The following is a 26,509-nucleotide window of genomic DNA, read 5'->3' on the forward strand; positions in this document are numbered from 1 at the left end:
AATCCTCCCCTGTGGCCTCTGGGAGCAAATGACCAGGGTTCAATTCCTGGCTTTACCTTGCACTATCCCTGTAGCTTTGAACAAGCTATGTGATCCTTTATGTCCATTTCCCTATCTGTAAAATAGGAAAAATAATAGTAACTACTTCTGAAAGTAGTTGTAAGAATACAATGGGATAATGCACAGGGCTTGCCACATAGTAAGCCCTCCATAAACTTTAGCTTTTGAGGTCAGGTTCCCCTAGGACCAAACCCTGGACTGTGGGGAATAATCAAGGCAAATGCTATCTACTCAATGAAACTAGCTTCCCCAAGTGCTATCCTTTGCTTGTATATGGATCACCCTGACATATGAAACCACTAATACTTACCTAGTCTCAGGTTTTACGCATATTAACTCATTTAATATTTATGGCAAGCCCATGGTGTAGATGCTACTATTATCCCCATTTTACAGATGAGGAAACTGAGGCATGTAGAGGCTAAAAAATTTACCCAAGTGAGTAAATGGTGGCTCTCATTCCAGGAACCACCTTTTATTCACTTGTTAGATGATCTCTTCTCACAATCCTACCAGAGAGATGGAAAATTCATTTTTTTCATCTCCAAAGTGTTCTAAAGATATCGTTTCTGCTTTCTTAGGGAGCTTTGACTCCACCCATAAATACATCATGTAGTTATAAAACTGATGGTCTGCTTTATTTGCAAAAAAATGAAAACTGGTAGGCTGCCTTATTTGCAAAAAAATGAAATCAAACATAAGGTTGTTCACCACCCATTACGTAGCCGGCATCACAGAACATTTCTGTAATTGTGCTTTTCACTTACCATTTTTTCAAGATTGGTCTGTCTCATGTTTCAAAAAACTGGGAAGTAGGAACAACAAACAAAAAAAATTGCTTCGTAAAGTTCTTAGTGTCTATAAATTCGGCACAATTTACTATAATATAAATAGGCATGCATTTATTAAGCTCCCTGGGTGTTGGCATCGTATCTGCCAAACATCTAAGGCAATAAAACATTTTTAATCCCCTTTCAGATTTTATAAAGAGCCTTTCAGAAGATGCTTGCGCCACACGATTACTGCAGAGCTGAAGACGGAAAGAAATCGTCAACTTTTCTCTGCTTTTGTATCTCCTTCCTTAACTGCTGGAAATCACGAACGTTTGTGCAACGTACCTCAAGGGTTATTTGTTGAGGCTTCTCATTACCACAATGAATCGACTCCGAACTTTGTCTAGGAATATCGCCTCTCTTTGGTGGAGACTCCCGGATTGGATGGAATCTGAGCAGGCGCAGAAGCTCACCAAACCCAGGGCGGGACGGCGCGCTCGCGGGCTCCGCCTCCCTTCCCCTGACAACGGGAAGCGGGTGAGCGTCAAGACGCCTGCGCAAACGTGGCCGGGGCGCCGGGGCGGTGGGTTACGCCTGGAGAGCGCATGGGCAGACAAACTGTACGTCCGTTTGTCCGGAGCGGAGGGGAGAGTGGGCGCCATCTTCTTCTAGGCTCACTGAGGGCTCCACCTGGGCAGGCTGCTGCGACGAAGAGTGTCCCCCGACTCCGGCCTTGTGTGTCCGACTCGGCAGCAGTGGTGTGTGTTTATTACCAAGTGCGAAGCAGTTACCCTTCGGGCGTCGGGGGTGGGGAGGGGTTTGGCGATGGGGACGGAAGAACAGGGAAAGGCGGGGCCCGCAGCCGCGCCAGGAGCTAGCGTAGCTTCTGCCGTTAGGGCACCCTCATTCCTTGCTAAACACCGACTCTCCCGTCAGTCCCCATGTGGTGTTGTGTGCGCGCTGCCCAGTTTTCTTAAGAGTGAAGATATCGAAGGATTTCATAGGTATTTTTTTTTCTTTGCTATGTCATCGTAGTCAGTGGTGGCAGAAAAGCGCTGAAGGCCCAGCTTGTTAGGCATGAGAGTGGCCCAAAGTGTTTGAGTTAGGTATGGGGCAGTACACCGTGTGGCGAGTTAGGGTGGAGTGTTTGCCCTTGGGACGGCGTAACGGAAAGGCACGGAGGTTGGGCGGTCCAGGTTAATTTGAAGGCTGATTGTGGCTGAAGGTCTGGCGACAGCATCGGATCCCACGTAGCAACTTTGGCCTGGCGCGAAAGAAGGAAGCTCTGACCCCTGGGAGTATGGACAAAGGCTTTGGGCTATAGAAGCAATGCCTTCGGATGATCCCCATTTGAGGATGATGGATATTATGGGAAATCCTGTGCCGTGTGGATTCGTCTTCATTTCCAGTTCCCGTTAAGGACTATGGTTCTGTGTCGTCATACCTTTGGTTTTTATTTTAACCATCTACATTATAAAATGATAAAAGGCAGATCTTCATAAAGAATAATTGCGGACTGGGCCAGATTATTTTCGGCAGGGGAAACTCCTGTGTTTAGGATTTCATCATAACTTTGGGTTTTAAAGAACAGTCATTTTCTTTCCCCCACCATATCTGGAAAATGACTTGTTATTCACTAGTTAAAATCAGATAGGTCTGAGATAATAATACCTATTAAATTTAGTCTCTTGTGCCCTTCAGACTTGATTAGAAGATGCACATTTTGTATTGTTTAGTGGATAATGGTGATCAAGTGGGATGAATCCTGGATAAAATCAGCAAGATTATTTAAAATGAACTTAAAAATTTCAGTGACTTGCCCTTAAAGGAGCTTTTAAGGACTCACTTCTATCTTTTCATAGGTTAGTAGTTCTAACATCATGGTCTTTAAATCAACACAGTCAAAAGAATACGTGTGTTGCCTTCATAAGTAGAAAAAATTTTAAGTGCAGTGACCTTTGGGTATTTTGTGTATTTCGATTTTTGTGTAATGTTCTTAGGGTGGAATTGCTGAGGAGTTTGCTTAAGGAAATAACATGGAACCACAGGAAAAGTGCTCATTTTGAGAACTGGTCTCTTAAAGGTGGTCTCTCAGGTGTGTCTCCCATCCAAAGGGCAGAAAAGTTAGGTGTTAGTTATACGTGACAAGTTAGAAAAAAATACTTTATATTGTCTGTTTGAATAGGAATCATGAGATTTGTACTCATGGAACTATTTAAAATACTGTTTGTAAGCAAGGGAGAAGAAGAAATTTTGAAATTTTTTGAATTTGACATATTCCTTCAAACATCCCTAAGTATCTTGTAGATATATATATGTTCTCAGGGCAAATCCCTTTTAAATCTTTGAAAAAGTTTAGGAGAGAGAAAATGGTGTGTATCTTATTTTCTAAAATATAAAAGTAAAGGAGCTAAGTCAGTTTGCATAGGAAGGAATCTTGAAACTTTAGTGGGGACTATTATAGAAGCCATTTATAGTTTTTAAAATGTTGGTGTGGATATTGGTTTATTGAAGGAAACAGGCTTGTACTCATTTTTTATTTTTGGTACTGTGCACATATTTTTTTAAAGAGACCATTTTTTTAGAGCAATTTTTTAGGTTAACAGCAGTATGGAGCAGAAGATACATAAATTTCCCATGTACCCCTGCCCCCACACGTGTATTATGTAAATATATATTTTTAAAAGATTTATTTAACAGAGAGATACACAGGGAGAGAAGGAACACAAGCAGGGGGAGTGGGAGAGGGACAGGCATGCTTCCTGCAGAGCAGGGAGCCAGACGTGGGGCAATGCGAGGCTCGATCCCAGGACCCTGGGATCATGACCTGAGCCAAAGGCAGATGCTTAAAGATTGAGCCAACCAGGCGCCCCTCATGTAAATATTTTAATAATAAATGTCATTAATATTTCAGTACCAATTTGGCATTGGTAATTCAGATGTAGAATATGCAAGCATTTTCTTGATATCTTTGTTAGTTTAGCTTGTAGTTTAAAAAGTTGAATCATTGGGCCATTTTCAAAGGAAAATAAACCTTGCAGACTTCAAAGAATATGTCTTTGGACCACACTTTGTGGAAGACTGATACTTAAGTGTAAATACTGAATTAAAGCAACATTTATTGGCACATCAAAAACATTTATAATTATTTAGCACCTCTTAAAGACTTACTAAGACTGTATTGCATATTGTTACTTTGGATATCTCTGAAAATATTAGATATAAATTTCCTTAAGGAAATACTAAGTTAAAATTTTTCAGCAGTTAATACTGATAATACCTAAACATTCTAAATAAATGTGCTTTTATTCTATTTTCTATATGTCATTTGGATTTTCTCAATGCAGGACTGTTTGAAATGGAATACTTGTTAGCATAGTAAGATTCTATATTGGAACACTCTATTTGGCTTAAAGTGAATTTTAATAGTAATTGTTTTAGGAGTTTAAGATAAGAAGTAGTAGCTGAGATTTTTTTGTTTGTTTGTTTTAGAGGTATTTTATTTTCTTTTTAAGGATTTTATTTATTAGAGAGAGATCAATGGGGAGAGGCAGAGGGAGAGAAAATGCAAGCTGACTGCATGCTGAGCATAGAGCTCAATGAGGGGCTTGATCTTATGACCCTGAGATCATGACCTGGGCTGAAACCAAGAGTCGAATGCTTAACCTACTGAGCTACCCAGGTGCCCCAATTTTAGGGGTATTTTAGTATTTGCCTTAATTATATTAGAATCCGGAGACTTGGTTCCATGTTTGAAAGTGTGAGCTGTATGTGTAGAACTTAAAATTGTATCCAAAGGGGTAGTCATTGGTTTGGATATATTGCTTAAAATAATTGGTTTTTGAATTCAAAACATTAGTGTCTTGTTCATTTATTGTATCATTTTGAATCGTTGCCTTACTAGTTTGATTTGGTCTTACATTTTAAAAGGGAGGAAAATTGCAAGAGAGTAGGACTTAATGAGCTAGGTGTTTGGTCTTTCTTTTCCTGAGTGGAAGTGATAGGCTTTTGGGGAATTTTTGGTAACTTTAAATTGTCATCTTACATGTAGAACAGCTGCCCTTTTTTTTAAAGTGGATGTAAAATTTATATACCATGAAATGCACAAACCTTAAGAATAGTGCTCCTTTAGTTTTGATAAGTTTTTACCCATATAACCAACACTCTAATCAAAATGTATAACATTTCTATCACCCTTTTCCTTTTGCTACTTCCAATCAAGGAGCTGTTTAATTTCCAGAATTTTTTTTTGTTTTAAAATAATTTGCAGATGTCTACTTGGAATTTGTACTTCGTTTTTGCTGAAGGATGATTAATTTCCTCTGGAACAAAGAAGACCATTTTGTAATGCCCATAGTTGTGGTTCCTATTATTGCTTCACTTTTAATAGGTAATTCTGAAGTGAATATCCTAATCTGGCGTTGTTTAAGATCAATTACAGAGTCCGAGGATTAATTATATTTCATTTTCTTTCCACAGTTAAGTTGCTTTTACAGAATTAACAGGTCTCCAAGAAATTTTAAAAAGGTAAGATATTCAGAGCTTAAGGCTTTTCACAGAAGCTTGACAAAAAAAAGTAAAGTAGAGTAGGACATGTAGGTACACGTGGTTTCTGTACTTTACCTCTGGCCAGTAATGCACTAGTGGTAGACCGTTTATAATCATAAGCAAAAATTATATACTGACCATAGATGGCTTTTCAAATATGTAAAACTCATTTTGGTTGGTAAAATTCTTTAACCCGCGAAGCTCTCTCTCATGCTTCAGTAGAAGATACGCTTCTAAGTGAAAAATAGTTTGGTCTTGTTGTGAAGCAGTGCTTGGCAGACTTACAAAGAAGAGTTGATATTTTTGATGCTCATATTGTATAGGATAGGTGATATGAAAGATCTTTGAAATAGTTGGTTTATTTGTATGTTTAGATGGGAGAAGGTTTATTCTTTAAGAAATTAGATATAGTTAATTTTTTGTGAACTCGTACCTTGTTTTCATTTATAAATGCTGAAGAAGGTAGGAACCAAATAATTATTAAGTTTAGTCTGGGATAAGGTACTTCAAAAATAAGACTTGCTATTATGTGTACCTTTCTGTCTGCAGGTCATTATTGCTGTGGTTTGAGCTCAGCATGGCTGTAGTCATCCGTTTACTGGGGCTTCCTTTTATTGCGGGGCCTGTGGATATTCGTCACTTCTTCACGGGATTGACTATTCCTGATGGAGGAGTGCATATAATTGGAGGGGAAATTGGGGAGGCTTTTATTATTTTTGCAACAGATGAAGATGCAAGACGTGCCATAAGTCGTTCAGGAGGGTTTATCAAGGATTCATCTGTAGAGCTCTTTCTTAGTAGTAAGGCAGAAATGCAGAAGACTATAGAAATGAAAAGAACTGATCGCATAGGAAGAGAGCGACCAGGATCTGGGGCGTCGGGGGCTGGCAGCTTGTCTAACTTTGTTGAGGCTATTAAAGAAGAAGCAAGTAATTCTGGATATGGCTCTCCAATTAATCAAGATGCTGGGTTTCATACTAATGGTACAGGACATGGTGATTTAAGGCCAAGAAAGACACGGCCATTGAAGGCAGAGAATCCTTACTTGTTTCTGCGAGGTTTGCCTTACTTAGTAAATGAAGATGATGTACGGGTCTTTTTCTCTGGTTTGTGTGTGGATGGCGTGATTTTCTTGAAACATCATGATGGCCGAAATAATGGTGATGCCATAGTAAAATTTGCTTCATGTATTGATGCTTCAGGCGGTCTTAAATGTCATAGAAGTTTTATGGGTTCAAGATTCATAGAAGTAATGCAAGGCTCAGAACAACAGTGGATTGAGTTTGGTGGTAATGTAATTAAGGAGGTTGACATTCCTGTGAGAACTGAAGAACATTCTCCACCAAGAGGAATTAATGATCGACATTTTCGAAAACGATCTCATTCAAAATCTCCCAGAAGAACACGTTCTCGTTCTCCTCTTGGATTTTATGTTCACTTAAAAAATCTGTCCCTAAGTATTAACAAGAGAGATTTAAGAAATTTCTTTAGAGATACTGATCTGACTAATGAACAAATTAGGTTTTTATATAAAGATGAAAGAAGAACAAGATACGCCTTTGTGATGTTCAAAACTCTGAAAGACTATAACACTGCTCTGGGTTTACATAAGACTGTCTTACAGTATCGTCCTGTTCATATTGATCCTGTTTCTAGAAAACAAATGCTGAAATTCATCGAATGTTATGAAAAGAAAAGACCAGTGTCAATAGAGAAAGAAAGGCTTGGACATATTTCACAAAAATACCCTCAAGAAGGCTACCCTGGCCAGAAACTGTGTATATATATAAGAAATTTTCCTTTTGATGTTACAAAAGTGGAAGTGCAAAAGTTCTTTGCAGACTTTTCTCTTGGAGAAGAGGACATTTACTTACTTTATGACGACAAAGGAGTTGGTCTGGGAGAAGCACTGGTGAAATTCAAAACAGAAGAACAGGCCATGAAAGCTGAACGTTTAAACCGGCGGAGATTCTTGGGGACAGAGGTATTGTTAAGACTTATATCTGAGGCACAAATGCAGGAGTTTGGTGTAAATTTTTCCTTGATGCCCACTGAGAGAATGCAAGACCATTCACAGTCATGTGATAGAGATGACCATTCCCATTCATTTGACTCAAGTGATCTACCAATATACTCAGTTGGCCCATCTGAAAACTTTAGGCATCAGCAAGAGGACTTGAGGCAACTGGACAATTTCAGGCAAACCCAGGCGGATTTCCGACAGCTTGATAGGAGCCTTCCAGAAGACTTTAGGCATTCCCCAGAGGACTTCAGGCACTCCCCAGAAGACTTTAGGCGCCCTCGGGAGGAACACTTCAGGCGGCCTCTTGAGGATTTCAGGCACCCCTGGGAGGAGGATTTTAGGTACCCTCGGGAGGAGGACTTCAGGTACCCTAGAGAGGAGGACTGGAGGCGGCCACCTGAGGAGGATTTCAGACGGCCTCCCAAGGAGGACTTCAGGCGACCCCCTGAGGAGGACTGGAGACGGCCCGCGGAGGAGGACTGGAGGAGGCCCCCGGAGGGAGACTTTAGGCGGCCACCTGAAGAGGATTGGAGGCGGCCTCCTGAGGAGGACTTCAGGCGGCTTCCTCAAGGGGAATGGAGACGACCACCTGAGGAGGACTTCAGACGACCACCTGAAGAGGACTTCAGACGACCTCTTGAGGAGGACTTCAGGCAGCCCCCTGAGGAGGATTTCAGGCGACTTCCAGGGGAAGACTTCAGGCGACCTCCCGAGGAGGATTTCAGGCGTTCTCCGGAGGAGGATTTCAGGCGTTCTCCCGAGGAGGATTTCAGGCGACCACCCCCTGAACACTTCAGACGGCCGCCCCCGGAGCACCTAAGGCGGCCGCCCCCGGAGCATTTCAGGCGGCCGCCGCCGGAGCACTTCCGCCGGCCGCCCCAGGAGCACTTCCGCCGGCCGCCCCAGGAGCACTTCCGCCGGCCGCCCCAGGAGCATTTCCGCAGGCCACCCCAGGAACATTTCAGGCGCCCCCGAGAGGAAGATTTCAGGCACCCACCGGATGAAGATTTTGGAGGCCCTCCTGATGAAGACTTTAGGCATCCTCCTGAGGAAGACTTCAGGAGCCCCCAGGAGGAAGATTTTAGATGCCCTTCTGATGAGGACTTCAGGCGGCTCCCGGAGGAAGACCTCAGGGAACCTCCAGAGGAGGACCCTAGACTTCCTGACAGTTTTAGACCTCCTGGTGAGGAGTTTAGGAACCCACCTGATGACTTTAGAAGTCATCGCCCTTTAGTGAATTTTGGTCGCCCAGAAGGTGGCAAGTTTGATTTTGGAAAGCGCAGTATGGGAAGTTTTCCTGAGGGGAGATTTATGCCTGATCCAAAATTAAATTGTAGTTCAGGTAGAGTAACACCTATCAAGATAATGAATCTTCCATTTAAAGCTAATGTTAATGAAATTCTAGACTTTTTCCATGGTTATAGAATCATACCTGATTCAGTTTCAATACAGTATAATGAGCAAGGATTACCTACAGGGGAAGCCATTGTTGCTATGATAAACTATAATGAAGCTATGGCTGCTATTAAAGATCTAAATGATAGGCCAGTTGGCCCTCGCAAAGTTAAGTTAATTTTGCTCTAGAGAGCATTTCTAAATTCAGAGTTACTTCCCCACAGTATTGATGCAGTAAAATGCATTTGTTTTTTTTTAAGTGTTTATTTTTAATGATCTAATGAAAAGGAACATTTTAGTTTGACTTGTGAGTAGAACAAATGTAAATATTACAATGTGAATCTGGTTTTCTTTTGCTTGCAAACTGCCACTCTTTCTCATTTACAATTATATATGGCTTTTTTTTTTTTTTTGGACAGTGGAGGAGAAAATTACAAGTGCATTAATTTTTGTTGATGTCATGGGTAAACCTCAGAACTTGTATAGTAGAGCTGTATTTGGGGAAGATACATTTTATATTCACTTTTCGTTTCCCGTCTGTAGTCTACATCTTATACTGTATAAGGAAATGGTCAGTGACTGATTGTTCAGGTTTAGCATTTTTATTGCTAATTTGCCTGCAGAATTAATGCCCTCTTCTTTGTCCAAGATATTACTGTGTTAGCCTCCTGTTAATTATAAATAGTTGAAAATAGACAGACTGTGAATTTGAAGTTTACTTATGTAAAAAGTTTAGGAGATTCTTGAAGTTTTCATGTTCATAACTTTGCAAAGTTTTATAAAAATAAAAAATTGCAAATGTATAGACCACTAATTAACTTTACTTGTATTCATATAAAAAAAATTACAGCTGCTTCTGTGAAGTTCTCAACAGCTACCTTAGTATTTATAATAGAATGGACCAAACATCCTATAATAATAGCATAGAGAGCTATCTGTATATCTGTGGTTTCCTCTACATTTCATCAACCAAACTGCTAAGTTTTACTCAAAATACTTAGAAGACAAAAAGTAACTGTAGCTATAAAGGACATTCAGGCTTCTGCGGGGAAGAATCTGATAAATGGATATAGTTTGTTTTTAGGAAGAATTTAGAATTTAGTCCTTTAGTAGGTTTTTTTTTTTTGGTAGTTTTTATTAGGTTCTCATTTTTAAATTTCAAGACTTTGAATCCAAAGACTCAATAACTAAATATAATCAGACATTTATGAGACTGAATTTTGACTTCTTCGATATTTAGTGTGGGCGTTTATATTATAAACACTGGATTTGGCTTTTTTTAATAGCCCATAATAATATTAATGGCTAACATTTATTAGGTATTTACTGTATGCTAGGCAGTTAAAGTGCTTTACATGCATAATCTCAGTTTAAATATTCCCTAGGAAGTATGGACAATTATATCTATTTCAACAAGTGAGATAATGAAGTTTAGAGGTTAAGTAACTTGCCTAAAGTCATAGCTAGTAAATCATGGAACTAATTTCAACCCAGACCACTGACTCCAGTTCATGCTCTTAACACTTTTGCCTACTAACTTTAAGTGGTACTTCTAATTTTAGTAAGATCATGCTGAAGATATTTTGAAGAGTAAATCAGTATTTTCTTTATACATTGCTGCTTTAAAAATAGCATTAAAAGCAAAATTAGTATGCTCATTGTTCATAAAAGACAAACTAACTTTAAAAGTTTTTATGTATCCAGGGCTTCTCTTGGATAGTAACATTAGATACTGACTTCTAATTAAAAATTGTTTATCAAATATGATTTGGCTTTGGCCTTTTAGTTTACATAAAATCAGGTTAATTTTTCTCAGTTCTGTGATCCAGAGGTTTCCTATTTATTCTTATTTCCTGAGCAAGTAAGAATAAAATTTGAATTTACATATGGTAGTTTAGTCACTTAATAATAGGATATAGCAGAAGTAGAATACTTTGTCAGCACTTAGCTATTTACTACCATTTTGGATGAATCTTCAGTGATTTAAGAAGTCTAAGAGAAACCAACTCAAGTTTCTGTGTGTTTAATTCTAGTGAATGTAACTTCTAGTAGAATGAATAAACTGGTAAAATTACATCAGTATGGGTCTTTAGTAAATTTATAAATAGCTAGAATGATAAATAAACTAAACATCAAAATAGGAAGAAATTATATTTTTGAATGCTCAGATTATATAGATGAATCAGTCAGTCTTCTTGGGGAATGTATGGAAGACTTTAAAATACTTCTCAAATAAATATCAGTAAGAACTAAGATGAAGCCTAACAGTGAAATACCCCATAATATGGGCTGGTAGTAAATAAAAGGTCAACAGAAGTAAACACAAGCTTTGTATTTTGATTGTAAAATAAATGAATTGATAGGAACAGTTAACATTACCCCATAATCATTTAGTTCATAACTTTTAAAAATTAAAAGTTAATTACAGAAAACTGGCTTCTGCTGGTTGGGAACCATTTTTGCATATCTTTTCCCAACTCTGCTTTCAGTGGTGGTATATTAGTGACTTAAATTGGCCATGGTAGGAGTTCTGATGCCACGGAAGTTGGCAAATGCAACAAATCAGGGCATTTTCCATGTTGGAGAGCCAGTTTACCAAGCACACCACCAATTTCAAACACATAGAAGAGAATACTGTGCTAAGTTCTTACACACCCATTTTTACAGTTTAACTTGAACAACCTGGGTTTGAACTGCAAATACCACTTAAACGTAGAATTTTTTCGATAAATACAGTGTAACACTAGGTATTTCCTATGATTTTAATGATACTTTGTTTTCTCTAGCTGACTTTATTGTAAGAATACAATATATAATACACAAAATACACATTGGTTAACTGTTAGTGGTAAGGCCTTTGATCAAGAGTAGGCTATTAAGTTTGGGGGGAATCAAAAGTTATGTGGATTTCAGGGTCAGTACCCCTGACCCTGGCATAGTTCAAATATCAGCCGGTTTTGCCTCCTCTTTCCTACTCCCAGATATATCAGGTACACTAAGACCATACTGGTTTTCCAGCTAAATATCCAGCAGCATTTTAATTATCTTAAAGCCAGACGTTTTTGTCAGAAGGTATCTGGAAAATACAGTTTATGTCTAGAAAGTAAAAATAACCCCATAAACAAACAGGTAGTTAATCATTACATTGGGAGTACACTTTTATCACTTACTGAGAATACTGTAGAGGAGTGGCTCTTGGTATCACCTATTTAGTGACCCCATTACCTCCATCTTTGTATTAAATGTTAGTTATTACTGAGCTGCATTAGATACTACATATTTATGATCTATAGTTATGAATTAACTATTATTTATTCTCAATAACCCTAATAATTATTTTGGAGAGAAGAAATGGAGGCCTTTATGGGCCATTTACCCCAAAAGTAACTGGTTAGGTTACCTGTTTTTTTTTTTTTAAACAAGGAAGCTGAAAGAGGTTTTAACGTTTTTAAAGGTGGTTACATTTGTGTGTGTGTGTGTGTGTGTGAGAGAGTAAAGCAATAGAAGTTTATTAAAGTGAAGATACAGAAAAAGCTCTCAAGAGTGAGAGGTGTCCCAACAGGGTTGCCTCTTCTATAGAAAGATAACCAGGGAACTTGGATCTTTTTTTAACATCTCATTGATAACACCTTCAATGGCTTACTTCCTTTTTAGGGGCTTATTTTTTTTGTTGGTCACAGGTGATTATCATAAAAGACATCCACCCTATCCACCTAGGGTATAAAGGTGGTTACATTTTAAATGATTACGTAAGTACCTACGTAATAGCGTTGATTATGTTTTCTCAGCACACAAATACTTCAGCCCTTTAAGAAAAAGTTTGCCAACCTAAATCTGATCTACAAGAAACTTAACTTTACATTGCTGGAAGTATTATGTATAGTAATCCTTTTGTCTTTTTTTTTTTTTTTTTTGAGATTTTATTTATTAGCACGAGCGGGGAGGAAGGGCAGAGGGAAAGGGAGAAGCAGACTTCCCACCAAGCAAGGAGTCTGATGCAGGACTTGGATCCCAGAACTCTGGGATCGTGACCTGAGCCACAGGCAGACGCTTAACTGACTGAGCCACCCAGGTGCCCTAGAATATTTCTTTGAAGTAGGCAGAGAATTCATATTATATCAGAACTATTTGCTGACTGCTTTATGTATCAGGCACTATTTTAACTTTATAGATAGGGCAACTAATGCTCAAGAGACATGAGTTGCTATTACAAACAAGAAATACTGTAACTTTTTTATTCCTCCCAGCTACAACACCACAGTTGCATACCAAAAAAATAAAAATGCAATAGCTTGAGTGTCTTAATTCATTTAGGTTTTAAAACATTTTTAATATTTTGTTTAAAAAGTACTAAAGTAATTTTATCACTTAGGACTATTCTCAGGAAGCAATGTTTTGTTAAGAACAGAACCATGAATAACAGTCAAAAAGCTTTCTGTAAAGTCTTTATTTGTCTCTTATGAATAATTGTTTTTTGTGTTATCCCAAATGATTTAAAAATTTCATTATTTTTATATGCCTAATATCCATGAAATATCAAAAGTGCAGTCCCCGTCCAAAGAAACAAATGGGCATACTGAAAGGCTCTGATTAAATTGTTTTCAGGAATAAAAGTAACTCTATCCTCTTTCATTAATTAGATGGTGGCTTGGTTTAATGATTTTCCATGATGTTTTCTTAGCAACATTCTACCAAATTACAGCTTTCCAAAAGTTGCAGTTTTGTGTATAATTCTGTAGTATGATAGCATTTTCATTCTGAAACCTGAATCAGGCTGAATGTAGCTTTCTTTGTCAATCTAAAATTTATGCTAAATTTTCACCTAAAATTTAAGACACTGATATCCTAGTGCCCATTACCTTTAATCAGAAGTAATAACACTCTTGTTGAAAAGTAAATTATCAAACAATGAAACTTAAGGTTATAGTAAAAGTGAAAAAGAGGAAAGGAAAAAGACCCTTGTCTTTTTTATTAAGGCTTTATGGAATAGAATTTGTATTTAATCAGAATGACTAAAGACCCTTTTCTGGCAATGAAAGCAAAAGAAACAAGTCAAATTGTTAGATCTGTTTTTTTGTCACCTAGTTATATTGCAATGTCAACTACGTATAGTGCATCAATATGAAATACTTTTGAAATACATAATTTTTTAAAAAATGGAACCTATAAAAATCACATACTGTTGGATAGGATGTTGAAATGACTGGTGTGTAATATTTTTTAAAACCTTCAGTTTTTGTCAGCACAAATTTCCTTTAATTTTCATTTCCAGTGGGATTTCATTTTGAGGTTTATCATGTATGAAGCCAGTATAAAGTTTTACATTGTATTAATTCTGGATTCCAAGTCATTTAAGATGAAAACTGAAAGGTGGAGTTTACTTAAGAAAATTAATTTTCTTCTTCTGTGACATCTAAGTCTTCATCCTCTTCATCATCATCTTCTGCCTGTTGATCCTTTCTTAGTCGACAGGTGGATACCTGTTAGAAGTTAACACATTAAAAAATATATTAACTTAAAATATTTTCACATGCTTATATTTTTAATATGCCCCTACAGAGAAGGGCACATAGAACATATTTCAGGAAGTTAATTTTTAGTAATGAAGCTTTCCTATGAATTACTCTATTTTTTTTTTTTTAAGATTTTATTTATTTGACAGAGATCACAAGTAGGCAGAGAGGCAGGCAGGGGATGGGGAGTGCCTAGCAGAAAGCCTAATGCAGGGGCTCGATCCCAGGACCCTGAGATCATAACCTGAAACAAAGGCAGAGGCTTAACCCTCTGAGCCACCCAGGTGCCCCTAAATTACTGTATTCTAAAGCTGAAAACAGTCACAGAGTTTCTTCATTCATTTTTCATGTTATGTTTGAGCAAAAACAGGAAATTAACCATTCCATTTCAGTTGGATACCAGCACTTCAATAACATAAAATACTTCAGAGAAAGGGTACAGATTCAGGATATTATGTCAAATATATTTTAGGTTAAGTAATTCCTCGGTCACAAGGTTTTTGTAAACCGGCATTTCAGTGAGAATCATCAAAGGTATAGGAAAAAACTTAATACTGTGATTTAAATGGAATAAGTTGAGAATCTGAATTCACTACTTGGCTTTAAATCCTGATCATTGCCACTTGGGTCGTCTTGCTTCAGACCTTTCTGAGGGTCATCTGGTAATGTCTGGAGTCACTGCTGTCACATCTAGGGGGGTGTGTTTGTGTATGTTACTGGTATCTTGTGGGTAGAGGCTAGTGATGCAGCTGAACATGTTTAGAATGCACAGGACATTACTCCCCATTCCCCTGCCAAACTATCTGGCTCAAAGTCAATAGTGGGAGGTCAAGAAACCCTAGAATGATGTACTTTTAAAGTACTACACAGATGTTAGCTCATTTTGGTAACATTAGTACCTGGAAATAGAAACAAACTTTGTATGTACTATGATACTAGGTATATGGAACTCAACATGTAAGAAACTTTACGCTGGAATAATAAAAATGTAAGTTGGTTCTGGGAGAGAGGCATACATATAAAGCAGTAAATAAATGCGTAGAGGAGAACCAAATGAAAATAGAAGGTACTGGGTCCCGTTTACCAAAAAGTTAAATTTTGAAAGTATTTTGCTCTATTTTAATTCTGAATACGGGATATGAAAAAGGGTATAGATCTCTAGATCAGAAGTTGACAAGCGTTACACCCCAGTTTCCTTCCTGTTTATGTAAATGAAGTCTTACTATAACAGCCGCTGACTTGTTAACGTATTGTTTATGGCTGCCCTTACTAGGGACATAGACCATATGGCCCATTTTTTCTACAGCTTCTTAGAAAGCAAGGTTGTTCAGCCCTCCCCGTTTTAGATCTCAGGTAACTCAGGCTTTCCTGATGTGGAAGAAATGAGAAAACTGTCTCTTACCTAAAGATATGTGCTTCTGTATCTAAGATAATGTTCAGCAAAAAGATCTTTTTTAGGAATAATTTTTAGTAAGTCATGATAGTGGAATTTTTAAACCCTAAGCAGTTTGATTTCAGAATCTGGCTCTTCATATTATACTGCAGAACAAATCTAGATTAGCATTCTCCTGTCCTCTCCACCTCTGCTCTCAAATATTCTGTTTTGGAGAGTATTATGTGCTGTAGTATACAAAAAAAGAAGACAGCTGCACCTAGTATAATCTTCCATCATTTTATATAAGAAGGTAGGAGGGTAAATATTAAATCAGAACTTAAGGGAAACATTTTTAGTACTGAACAACAAAGGCAGCTGCTTAAATTCCTTTAAAATTATGTATGGTTTCTAGCTTACCTGTCCTGTTCCAGATATACACTTAGCCGAGAGTGATCTTTGAAGAGGTGACTTTGAATTTGCTCTTACGATATCTAAACGGGATGAATAATCTGGTGGATACACAGAATTTCGGAAAACCTGTTGGGATGATAAAGCAACATTATAACAGATACAAAACACTGGGAGTCCAGAAAGCCACATTAAGTTCCTCTTAGTTAAGATTTTTTTTTTTAAGCAACCACATCCACCCACCCACTTCCACCTCCCAGGACAAAATTTCTATTACTGTTAATTTAAAAAATTAAATACAAAAAAATGTATATTTTAAAACATTTATTTACTTGAGAGAGAGTACATGCACAAGCAAGGGAGGGGCAGAGGGAGAGAGAGGATCCCATGCAGCTTTCATGCCCAGCGAGAAGCTGGTTTCTCAGGGCTCCATTTCATGACCCCAAGATCATGACCGGAGCCAAAATCAAGAGTCAGACACTTGACTGAGTCACCCAGATACCCCAAAACAAACTATTTTCAGTTGTAAAGATGAAAGCTAAAAAGTTTATTTGAGCCAAGTAAAGTGACAATGGGTCCTAAAACCATCACATGAGAGCTTTTGCTGAGGTAATGTGTAAGTTGCTACCCTCAGAGGATTCTTGCCAGTACTGAGGCTTCAATTCAGTCATACCTTTGATTCTTTGTCTTCTGCCTATCTCAACTCTTACCAATTTAACTTCACTGCAGTATTCTGCTAGTACATCACCTAAGTTGGAGCCAGTATAATTTATGCATTCCAATTTCACTAGAAACTGGAATACTTTTGTCAGTTTTTTTCCTTAACGCAGCAGTTCCAAATACCACTCTCTTAAGCCTGTCTATACCTTTGTCTTCTCCCATTTCTCTAACATACAAATAGGTACGGTTACCATATGTGAATTTCTTCAACTTCACTCCCTTTTTCCTCAACTCTTCACCCTTCCCTCCTCCCGCCCCTTTTAAGCAAATGTCATTCTGATTCTTTCACAGTGCATAGTTCCTGTATGCAAAACTTGAAACCAAAAACACTTGCTTTCTCCACAAGTTCTTTCCCCCAGCAAACAAGCTCAACATCGTCTTTTTTAATACTCTACTTCATCTTTATTTGTCAAAAACATATAAGTAGGCTTTCACCTTCCACTGAGATGGCTCTTGAAAAAATCACCAAGGACATCTTGATCTTTACTGGTTATGAAACTTCTTTTCCATGCATGCCATCTCTAAACTCTTCATGTGGTAGCTGCCCTATTTCTTCACATCTCCTTTTCTACTGCTTATACCTTAAATATTAGGCAATTTTTTTTCTTTTTACACCTTTCTCTGAAAGATCTTATCTATTTAGTGTTTAATACCCACCTTTCAATGAATTCTCTATAGGCTTTCTCCTGGTAGCCATACTTCTGTGCCCAACTACCTTCTGTTCTCACAGACCAATACCGTCTAGTAGCACTTTTGGAGGTGATGGAAATGCTTACTATTTTGTGCCATCCAAAATGGCTACATGGGATTACTAAGCCCTTGAAATGTAGTTCATGTGAATGAGGAACTGAATGTTTAACTTTAGCCACATATGCCTAGTGGCTACTGTGCTGGACAGTGTAGTTCTACATTAACCTTTACAATGAAAGATGTTACCATACATTTAGTAAAGCAAACTAAACCCTGGACATTGTCCCTCAATTTCTCATCTGAGGTACTTCTATTTTAATTTATTGACTTTACACATCTTTCTTTGTAGCTTACTTAGAATTATCTTACTGAGGACCAAAATCTATTATTAAAAAACCTTCTGGGCTCCTGACTACCCAGGATCCAAATTCTTTATGTGATATCCAAGGCGTGGCTACTGTGCTGGACAGTGTAGTTCTACATTAACCTTTACAATGAAAGATGTTACCATACATTTAGTAAAGCAAACTAAACCCTGGACATTGTCCCTCAATTTCTCATCTGAGGTACTTCTATTTTAATTTATTGACTTTACACATCTTTCTTTGTAGCTTACTTAGAATTATCTTACTGAGGACCAAAATCTATTATTAAAAAACCTTCTGGGCTCCTGACTACCCAGGATCCAAATTCTTTATGTGATATCCAAGGCTTAAGACCACTTAACGTACTTATTACTCTTCACTTCTAGCCTATGAACCTACATGTAGAACATATTCTACTCTGCCTTTGCAATGCTGATTTCTCAGCCCAGAACTTCTCAGCCCAGAAACTCACCATTCAAGAGCCAAGTCAAACACCATCTTCCAGTTTCTCCTCTCCTCTAGCCAGTCTATTTCTCCTATTCTCTAGCTCCTGTTGTTCATACTTTCAACACCGCTTTCATTTCATTGTTCTGTAATTACATATCTATCTCTCCTACTAGTTTTAAGTAACCCTAGAGCAAGGAGCCTTATTTGATTTTTCAACTCCTCCCAGCTTAAAACAGTAACATGATAAGTCAATGATGTTAACATGACCTTAATCCTCATGTTTTGGGGGGGAAAACCTCAAACTAACGGATGTCTCTGCACATTTCTTTAAACCTTAGAGCAGTGCAAGACACCAAAGAAATTGGATGAAACCTAGCTCCACAGGTGAGACTTGTGTTTTAGGGCACTTCAGCCATGCTAGTTAGATTATTTACATGTTACTGAGGACTGAATAACGTTTTGGTGCCAGATATGAACACTGGCACCCAAGTATGATATAAAAACTAGGTGACTCATTAATCAACTAGTATTTGGAAAGGATATATTTTTGTTAGAAAAACATTCCTTTTTTAACTGCCCTAGCAAAGATGAGGTTCAAAGTGGGAAATGGAAGACAGTATACATTCACGAGACTAAAGTTCAAACCAGGTAAATAATGAAAATTAATCTCAGTGCAAAACAATGGATTTACAGGAATATTTATTGGCAATAATGCATTTCCCAATATGGTCCAAGATCTCTTCTAGGAGTAAGTCTCAAGATGTTCTGAAGTGATTGCACAGAGCTGATCTTTTGAAGGGGAAATGAGCCCAACAATGCTTTTTTATGTGAAGAACAAATAAGGTAAGATGGTTTGTAATATAACTAGATGCCCAACTGCAAAAAATTAGCTGCTACCAGAATAAGTCTCAGCAGTTCTTGTAAAGCCTGGACTACCTAAGAAAAATAGCAAGTTCTTTCTCTGTTCTTCTTCAGATATTTTCTCTACTTATTTCCAAGAAACGTTTATTTAAAGGATACTTTTCTCCTTGGTACTTGTTTGGTATCATTTTACTTCCCCTGGTCCCACAGCTGTCCCTAGTCTTAACTCCTCTCTTCTCCATGCCAGTCTCGATAGCCACAATACATTTTCTGCTTATAGTCTGTTATGCCTCAGGATCTTTGTGTAGCTCTCTGTATCCTTTGCCTGAACGGTGTTGCCAGGGGTTCTCTTAACACATCCCTCAAACTTCTCATTGAGAAATCATTCTTTGATTTCTCTACACTATTTAGAATCCTCTATCATATATGCTTAAAATATACTATATTTTTTATGAGACTGGTCATATTATAAAACTTAAATAGTTGCACAGCACAGGCATACCTTGTTTTATTGCATTTCACTTTACTGTAGTTCAGGTACTCTGTTTTTTACAAACTGAAGGTTTGTGGCAACCCTGCTTCAATCAAGTCTGTCAGTGCCATTTTCCCAGCAGCATTTGCTCACCTCGTATCTCTGTATCACATTTTGATAATTATTGTAATAGTTTAACCTTTTTCACTACAACTATGTATGTTACGGTGACCTGTGAACAGTGATTATGACTCACCGAAAGCTTAGATGATGATTAGCATTTTTTAGCCATAAAACATTTAATGGTTTGTATACTTTTTGAAAGATCTAATGCTGTTGGATACTTAAGAGACTATAGTATACAATACCATATATTAACTATACTGGAATTAAAATTAAGAACTTAAAAAACATATTGTAGTATAGTATAAATACAACTTTTTTAAGCACTGGAAAACTGGAAAATTCATCTGACTTGCTTTGTTGTGATACTCCTTTTGTTGCAGAGGTCTGGACTGCTGCAATCTCTCTTGAGGTATGCCTGTATGTTTTTTAATGTGTGAACTCCAAGGTAGATTTTTAAGTTTTTGCTCTGACAGATCAGATCATTTCTAACTTACTGTGCTAAATCCTCAGAACTTAGAATGCTGCCTGCCATATAGCAGGTGCTCAATAAATAGTTGTTCAATGAACATTTAATGAGGCAAATACTTTATCTCCATTTTAGGGATAAGGAAGCTGAAGTATGAAAAACTTACTCAATATTGCCTCACTATGAAGTGGGGACTTTGATACTTTGTTGAAAATATATCTACCATACAGCCCTGAGATCCTTAGGTTTTCTTGAATCTCCTCTCTCGAGCTCCCTCGCTAGCTTATTAATATTAGTAAGAGAAATGGTGTGACAAGAAAACCTAGCTAGGACCTCTGGAATGAGAAGGAAGATCTTGGGGTCTAAAGGAAATGAAGGAACTTTAGTGACCGTTAACAAGTGGTACGTCAAGGGCATTAGAAAAAGGAGAATTAAAATACTTGTGAAGAGGAAAAGTGGGGGATCAGTTCTGCACCTGCCATTTAGTGCAGTGTTGTTTCTTGTAGGGAATGGTGCACATCACTCACCAAGAAGCACACTCTGCACAGGGCAGAAAGGGAAATACAAACAGTGTTAGTAGTCCGACTTCCGGGTGTGGTCCTAGCTCTATTACTTATTAGTTATGGGACCATCTGGGAAGTTTCTGAACCTCGTTCTGCTTCACTTTTCTCTTCCATAGATAGGAGGACAATAAGTACTTCTATCAAAGTTGATGGGAGAAATAAAATATAATTAAAATGCACAGATCAGTAGCTGTCCAGGTAATCACTGTGTAAAGATTTTCTAGTTTATTATTTTACAAATGACAGAAGCTCGGTCTATTTTTTTTCAAAAACATAGTACATGAAAGGAGTGAAAATTAAGAAACCTTAGCTTTAGTATTTGGAAAGAATGGACACTTAGGAAACCATCTATTGATAAACAGAAATATCATATATGCATAACTGAAACTGGGAGATGAGATGTTGGCACTGGAAAACATTTATACACATATTAAAAAATGTGCCTTTCTTCATTTTAGTCAAGCTGTAGTCTGTTTTAGTTTCCTGGAACCACTGGAGTAGTGAGAAGGCCCAGGTGATTGCTTTATAATGGACAGTTAATAAATAAACAACTTGGGGAATCTTCACAATTGTCAAATGGCAGACACTCCCAAATTCTGTCACTTATTAATATAGAATTCCGGTTTTATCTTGAAACTACCTGGCCTTTTCCACTTCTACTACAGAGATAAAATATGGATAAAGTATGTCTCCAATATTTTATCTGTTTTAGCAAAAATACTTTTCTTTTTTCTTCCCTTTTAGAATGTGGGAGGGTAAGATATTTACTTTTCAGATGTGCTTGCTGAAGCCAGGTTTAGATATTTAGCTGTTCTGACATTAGCTGGTCAGCTGGATTTGTACTGAACTCTCAGTATGAAGCAAGTTTTAGTATAAATCTACATTTATTTCATAGCATACTGATTAAATCACACAAAACTGGTCAGAATCCTGATTCTACTATTTATAGCTAAGCAGCTATGGTCAAGCTAAGTTACTTAAAACCTCTAAACCTGTTCTGATAGTTGTAAAATGAGAATAATAACAGCATCTACCTTATAGGATTGTGTGAGGAGTGAATGAGAAAATGCATGTGAAGCTTTGGGTATTCTGCATAGCATAAGCACTCAAATGTTAGCACAAATCAGTGTCATGATTAGTATACTTAAGTGACATCACCAGTCAAAAATGATACACTGTTTCACATAATGGCCTTATTAACTAGCTATTAATAAATCAACTCTTGGAACTTGACCATGGTTAATTTGAAAAGTTAAAGCATACTTAGAAAATCATAGAAGTTTAGCTATTTGGGACTGCACACAGTAATATAAACCACTGTAGTTCAAATTTAAGGTATTTTTATCCACACAACCTAATGCTTTCTTTTAAATAATTCCCTCTTAATAGAAGAACTGAACTTGGATAGACATAGTCCTACCTCCAGATCTTCTTCTTCATCAATCTTTTGTATGTTTTGGTAGGCAGCAGTGTAGACCTCTAAAGCTTTGCCATGAAATAACATTTCAATAGTGATAAATTCTGAAAATATAGTCTAAAAAAAACCAAAGATTTTGAGTTTAAACAATCATCAATTTGTAAAATCAGTCAATTTATTCCTTACTGCAGTCTTGGCATTTTATGAAATACAGAGGTATCTCTTTCCACAGGGCGAATGAAGTACAAAAGAGAACAGGAATAAAAACAGTTGCAAAGACCTTTTACAGCACAGCCTTGAAATTATACAAAATACTTCCTATCTCACTATTTACTTCCCACTTATTAAGTTATTTTTTTGTATACCTTGTAATTGACATTTGTGATAAAAAGATCTGACTGAAATGTATATACCATTATGTACTGTTATCATTTGTCTATAAGTATTAGATAAAGCAGGTCAGTTCTAAACCTGGTATTTTCTAATTCCAACTGATGTTTAAACAATAGAATGTTTTTTAGACAGGAATTTTATCCCATCATATTTCTATGTGTTCTTGTACTCTCTAACCGCAAAGGAATTACTTGGTAAATCTATTGTTACCACTGATGATAGTATCATGCATTTGCATAGCCTTCTAGTTTACAACATGACTTGTCTAGTGTTGCTCACAGCTAGAATGTTGAAACTTGGGTCTGATTCTTCAGTGGTTACAGTTCGTACTTATTGTACTGTGCTATTTTTGCTGGAATCAATCATTTCTTTCATAAATAAACTGCATGTAAACCCTCTAAGCTTGATAACAACTTTTGACAAGGAAGATGATGCACCAGGAGAATGAATGAAGATGTACATGTTGATCTAAGCAGGGGTGAGATCATCGGTAGGTAAGGAAAGGATACAAACCAGACAAGTTTTCAATAAAATAGGATCTTTTCCTTTTTGTTAACTTGTCCCTTATCAAAATAATAACTGTATTATAACACCTAAAGAAGTGGACGAGGTAGAAAATGAGTACTCAAGCATTGTCCTTAAAGGGGCAAGAGAGAAGAGACGGGTTATAGAAGACAAGGGTCAAATAATAGAAATGGTCCTGCACTTTGGAAGACAGTGTCACAGATATCCTTTAGTGTTCTTTAATTTCCCCCACCCCTATCCCCATTCTTTCTTAAGGATTAAAAGAATTATTTTAGGGAGTACTACTGATAGGCTTCTGATCGCTACTCAATGTAAACATTGTAAATATAAACAGTTGAAAAGTGTCCCTTCTGGTCTACAAAGATTGGGCTCTGGGAAGACAAGAAGTGAGACACAATTATGACTCAACAGTGACCTTTACTGTCAATTCCTATAGGTCACAGAGGATTGTGGTATACTGTAATGGCAACTAATAAACAGCATTATGCCTAAGAATCTCCAGATACCCAGGAGATACCTTCGAGGTAAACTGGCTTTTGATTAGGACTGAGACTTACTTAGTTGTCTGTCTTCCTAAGAAAGCTGCCTAGCTAGAAAGGGATCAAGTGCCCTTTAGAAGTGTGGAAACTCCTAGAGGGAAAACGGTGGAATAGTCAATGATAAGCCAAAACACTGAAGACTCCTACTTGGTTCTTGGTCTGTAGCTCATTTTAGGTAATGGAACAATCAAGCACAACCTTGCATCTTTCTTTCTGAATCTTAAATTTAGAGATTTTCTACATTTAGTCAATAAAGAACTATATAAAAAATACGTAGTTTGACTATTTTTTTAAGACTTCATTTTATTTATTTATTTATTTGATAGAGATCACAAGTAGGCAGAGAGGCAGGTAGAGAGAGGGGAGGAAGCAGGCTCCCCGCTGAGCAGGGAGCCTGATGCGGGGCTCAGTCAATCTCAGGACCCTGGGATCATGACCCGAGCGGAAGGCAGAGGCCTTAACCCACTAAACCACCCAGGTGCCCCGGTTGGACTTTATTTTTATTCAAGACTGGAACAGAAACCTTTTTCATTTAGTTACGCTTAGAATTATACAATAAACCCTTAAACTTGTTTCAGGTAAGTACGGAGAGGTGGAGAAGCAGATTTTATAATGTTACATAGTCAACTATGTTTTAGTTTTTCTTGGATATTTACAGACCATCTGTTTACTTATGTGGAGAGAGAAAGAGAAGGTATTTATCTTATGCTATAAAAGTATCTGAGAAATAGAATAGCCTCAAATAAGGGATTTAAGCTTAATCAAGTGAGGTGTTACTCCTATTTTTAAATATTTTCACAGATGTATATTCTAAATCTTTAACAGACATACTGCTTAGTAACTAATGAAATCCAAACATTTACAACCTTATTACACTTAAATCTGCAGATTTAGGTCTAATTCAAATCTATTCCACTGTGGTAACTTTGTAGAATACGCCAGCATATTAAAATATTTTTCAAATATGTGAACATAGTTATTAAATTCCTGATGGCCAGAATTTCTGAATGTGTCATCTCTGAACTAACAATTATTTAATACTGCATTTTATAGGATTTATAGTCTCCTTAGTTCATAAGCCCTGAAAAATATGTAGGTATGTCTGGCAATACATTATTTTTCTTTATTCATTATCCCTGATAAGAGAAACTACTACATTCTCATTTTAAGACACTGATCAGCTTTTAGTCTGTTACCATTTTCCAATCTCAAAATTTAGTTTCAATTAACAATAATTACTTTACAAATTATCTTTATAAATGGGTATTATTTATTATGTGGAAGGTGGGAGGAATCTTTCTCCAGTTTTGTGATATTTTGGTTTAATCCTCTATGGTTTGAACTTTTTGTTCTTTAAGATTTATTTATTTATGTATTTATTATAGAGAGAGACACAGCGAGAGAGGGAACACAAGCAGGGGGAGTGCGAGAGGGAGAAGTAGGCTTCCTGCTGAGCAGAGAGCCTGATGTGGGCCTGGATACCAGGACCCTGGGATCGTGATCTTAGCCAAAGGCAGATGCTTAACAACTGAGTCACCCAGGCACCCAAACTTTTATTTGACAAAACCTGTATTATAACACCTAAATAAGAGGAGAATGGCCCTACTGATTGTTTATACTGTTTATTTTTGTCAGAAACAGTAATGGGAAATCAATAGTACGGTAATCTGGTATCCAGACTTGGAACTTTTGACTCAGGAGTCATGAAGCCTAAAGATTATCACAGAGGAAAGTTAAATCCTCAAGTATAATCAGAAGAGAGTACTGCCAATCATACTCTTTCTAGTTAGAATTTCACAAAATATCTGAAAATAGGCAGAAGGAGAGTAACAGCAAGGAACAGTAAAAGTTAGATGACAACTAATGTAGTAAGAAAGAATAGAAAAAGCATGTTTTTGAAATAAAATATTTTCAGTGAATGACCAGAAGGGTGGTGGAACTTCCTAAGAACCATTATATTTAGAAATAATTTTCCTCAAATAAATATAGCTAACTTTCAGTGATCTCATGTAATCTTACTTGGAATGGGTCAGTATGATCAGGGACAGAAGCATTAATCATTTTTTCCCCTTTTCAATTTTATTTATTTATTTTAAAGATTTTATTTATTTATTTGACAGGCAGAGATCACAAGTGGGCAGAGAGGCAGGCAGAGAGAGAGGAGGAGGCAGGCTCCTTGCTGAGCAGAGAGCCCGATGCAGGACTCCATCCCAGGACCCTGAGATCATGACCTGAGCCGAAGGCAGCGGCTTAACCCACTGAGCCACCCAGGTGCCCTATTTATTTATTTTTTAGATTTTATTTATTTGTCAGAGAGAGTACAAGCAGGCAGAGGCAGAGGGAGAAGCAGGCTCCCTGTTGAGCAAGGAGCCCGACGTGGGACTCCATCCCAGGACCCTAGGGTCATGACGGGAGTCGAAGGCAGCTGCTTAAGCGACTGAGCCACCCAGGCGTCCCTTCAATTTTATTTTGTGTGACTTGTAGGCAATTTGGGCACATACTCAATTTTCATTGGTGGGGGTAGGGGGAGAGCTGATGTGAAATTCTTACCTGTTGACAAATGTTCTGTAAAACAGGAGAGTATAGGAGTAAAGCCTATGGGCTCTGGATTAAGATAAATCTGGGTTCCAATCATGCAAACATAAGGGCTATATAATATTAAGCAATTTATCTATTCTTTTCTTTAGTCTTTTTCATCTGTACAATGGGGATAACAACAGTACCAACCTCATAGATTTTGGGGTTAAAGACTAAATGAGATAACCTAATCTAGTATGTAACTAACTGGGTGCTCAAAGCAAGTAGCTATTTTTATTACTCAAGAAGTACA

At 37.4% G+C, this 26,509-nt stretch overlaps 2 protein-coding genes across 11 annotated transcripts in view; one reads left to right on the forward strand and one right to left on the reverse strand.

The window, feature by feature from the left end:
- The first annotated feature begins 1,370 nt into the window (after positions 1-1,370).
- On the forward strand, positions 1,371-22,228 carry RBM12B (RNA binding motif protein 12B). 8 transcript variants are annotated; one of them, XM_013064540.2, is made up of 5 exons: positions 1,378-1,591; positions 2,535-2,695; positions 5,104-5,223; positions 5,313-5,360; positions 5,931-9,613. In XM_013064540.2, exon 5 carries the CDS (start codon positions 5,959-5,961, stop codon positions 8,986-8,988), a length of 3,030 nt encoding a protein of 1,009 aa, XP_012919994.2. In that variant the 5' UTR covers positions 1,378-1,591; positions 2,535-2,695; positions 5,104-5,223; positions 5,313-5,360; positions 5,931-5,958; the 3' UTR covers positions 8,989-9,613. The 8 variants fall into 8 exon arrangements, 6 of the variants coding, with proteins under 6 accessions (XP_012919994.2, XP_012919995.2, XP_012919991.2 ...); XR_006605516.1 differs by lacking the exons at positions 2,535-2,695; positions 5,931-9,613 and adding an exon at positions 19,053-22,228 and having other exon boundaries at positions 1,371-1,591; XM_013064541.2 differs by lacking the exon at positions 5,104-5,223.
- The window catches only part of CIBAR1 (CBY1 interacting BAR domain containing 1), a 29,275-nt gene continuing 14,589 nt past the window's right edge, over positions 11,824-26,509 (reverse strand). For 2 of the 3 annotated variants that reach the window (XM_013064542.2, XM_004768579.3), the window contains 3 exons: positions 22,226-22,339; positions 16,105-16,224; positions 11,824-14,279 (listed from right to left, as the gene is read on the reverse strand). In XM_013064542.2, coding sequence (XP_012919996.1) covers positions 14,190-14,279; positions 16,105-16,224; positions 22,226-22,339 — 324 coding nt within the window. In that variant the 3' untranslated portion in view covers positions 11,824-14,189. The remainder of the gene's footprint in view (positions 14,280-16,104; positions 16,225-22,225; positions 22,340-26,509) is intronic. The other variant, XM_013064543.2, reaches the window with a different exon arrangement.

This window comes from Mustela putorius, unplaced genomic scaffold, assembly GCF_011764305.1.
Source record: "Mustela putorius furo isolate JIRA1106 unplaced genomic scaffold, ASM1176430v1.1 tig00000163_pilon_pilon_pilon, whole genome shotgun sequence".
Taxonomy (NCBI): Eukaryota; Metazoa; Chordata; class Mammalia; order Carnivora; family Mustelidae; genus Mustela; species Mustela putorius.

What these genes read in the sequence shown, in the direction of transcription:
- RBM12B (XM_004768587.3), top strand. Translation starts at nt 5,959, where the DNA reads ATGGCTGTAGTCATCCGTTTACTGGGGCTTCCTTTTATTGCGGGGCCT.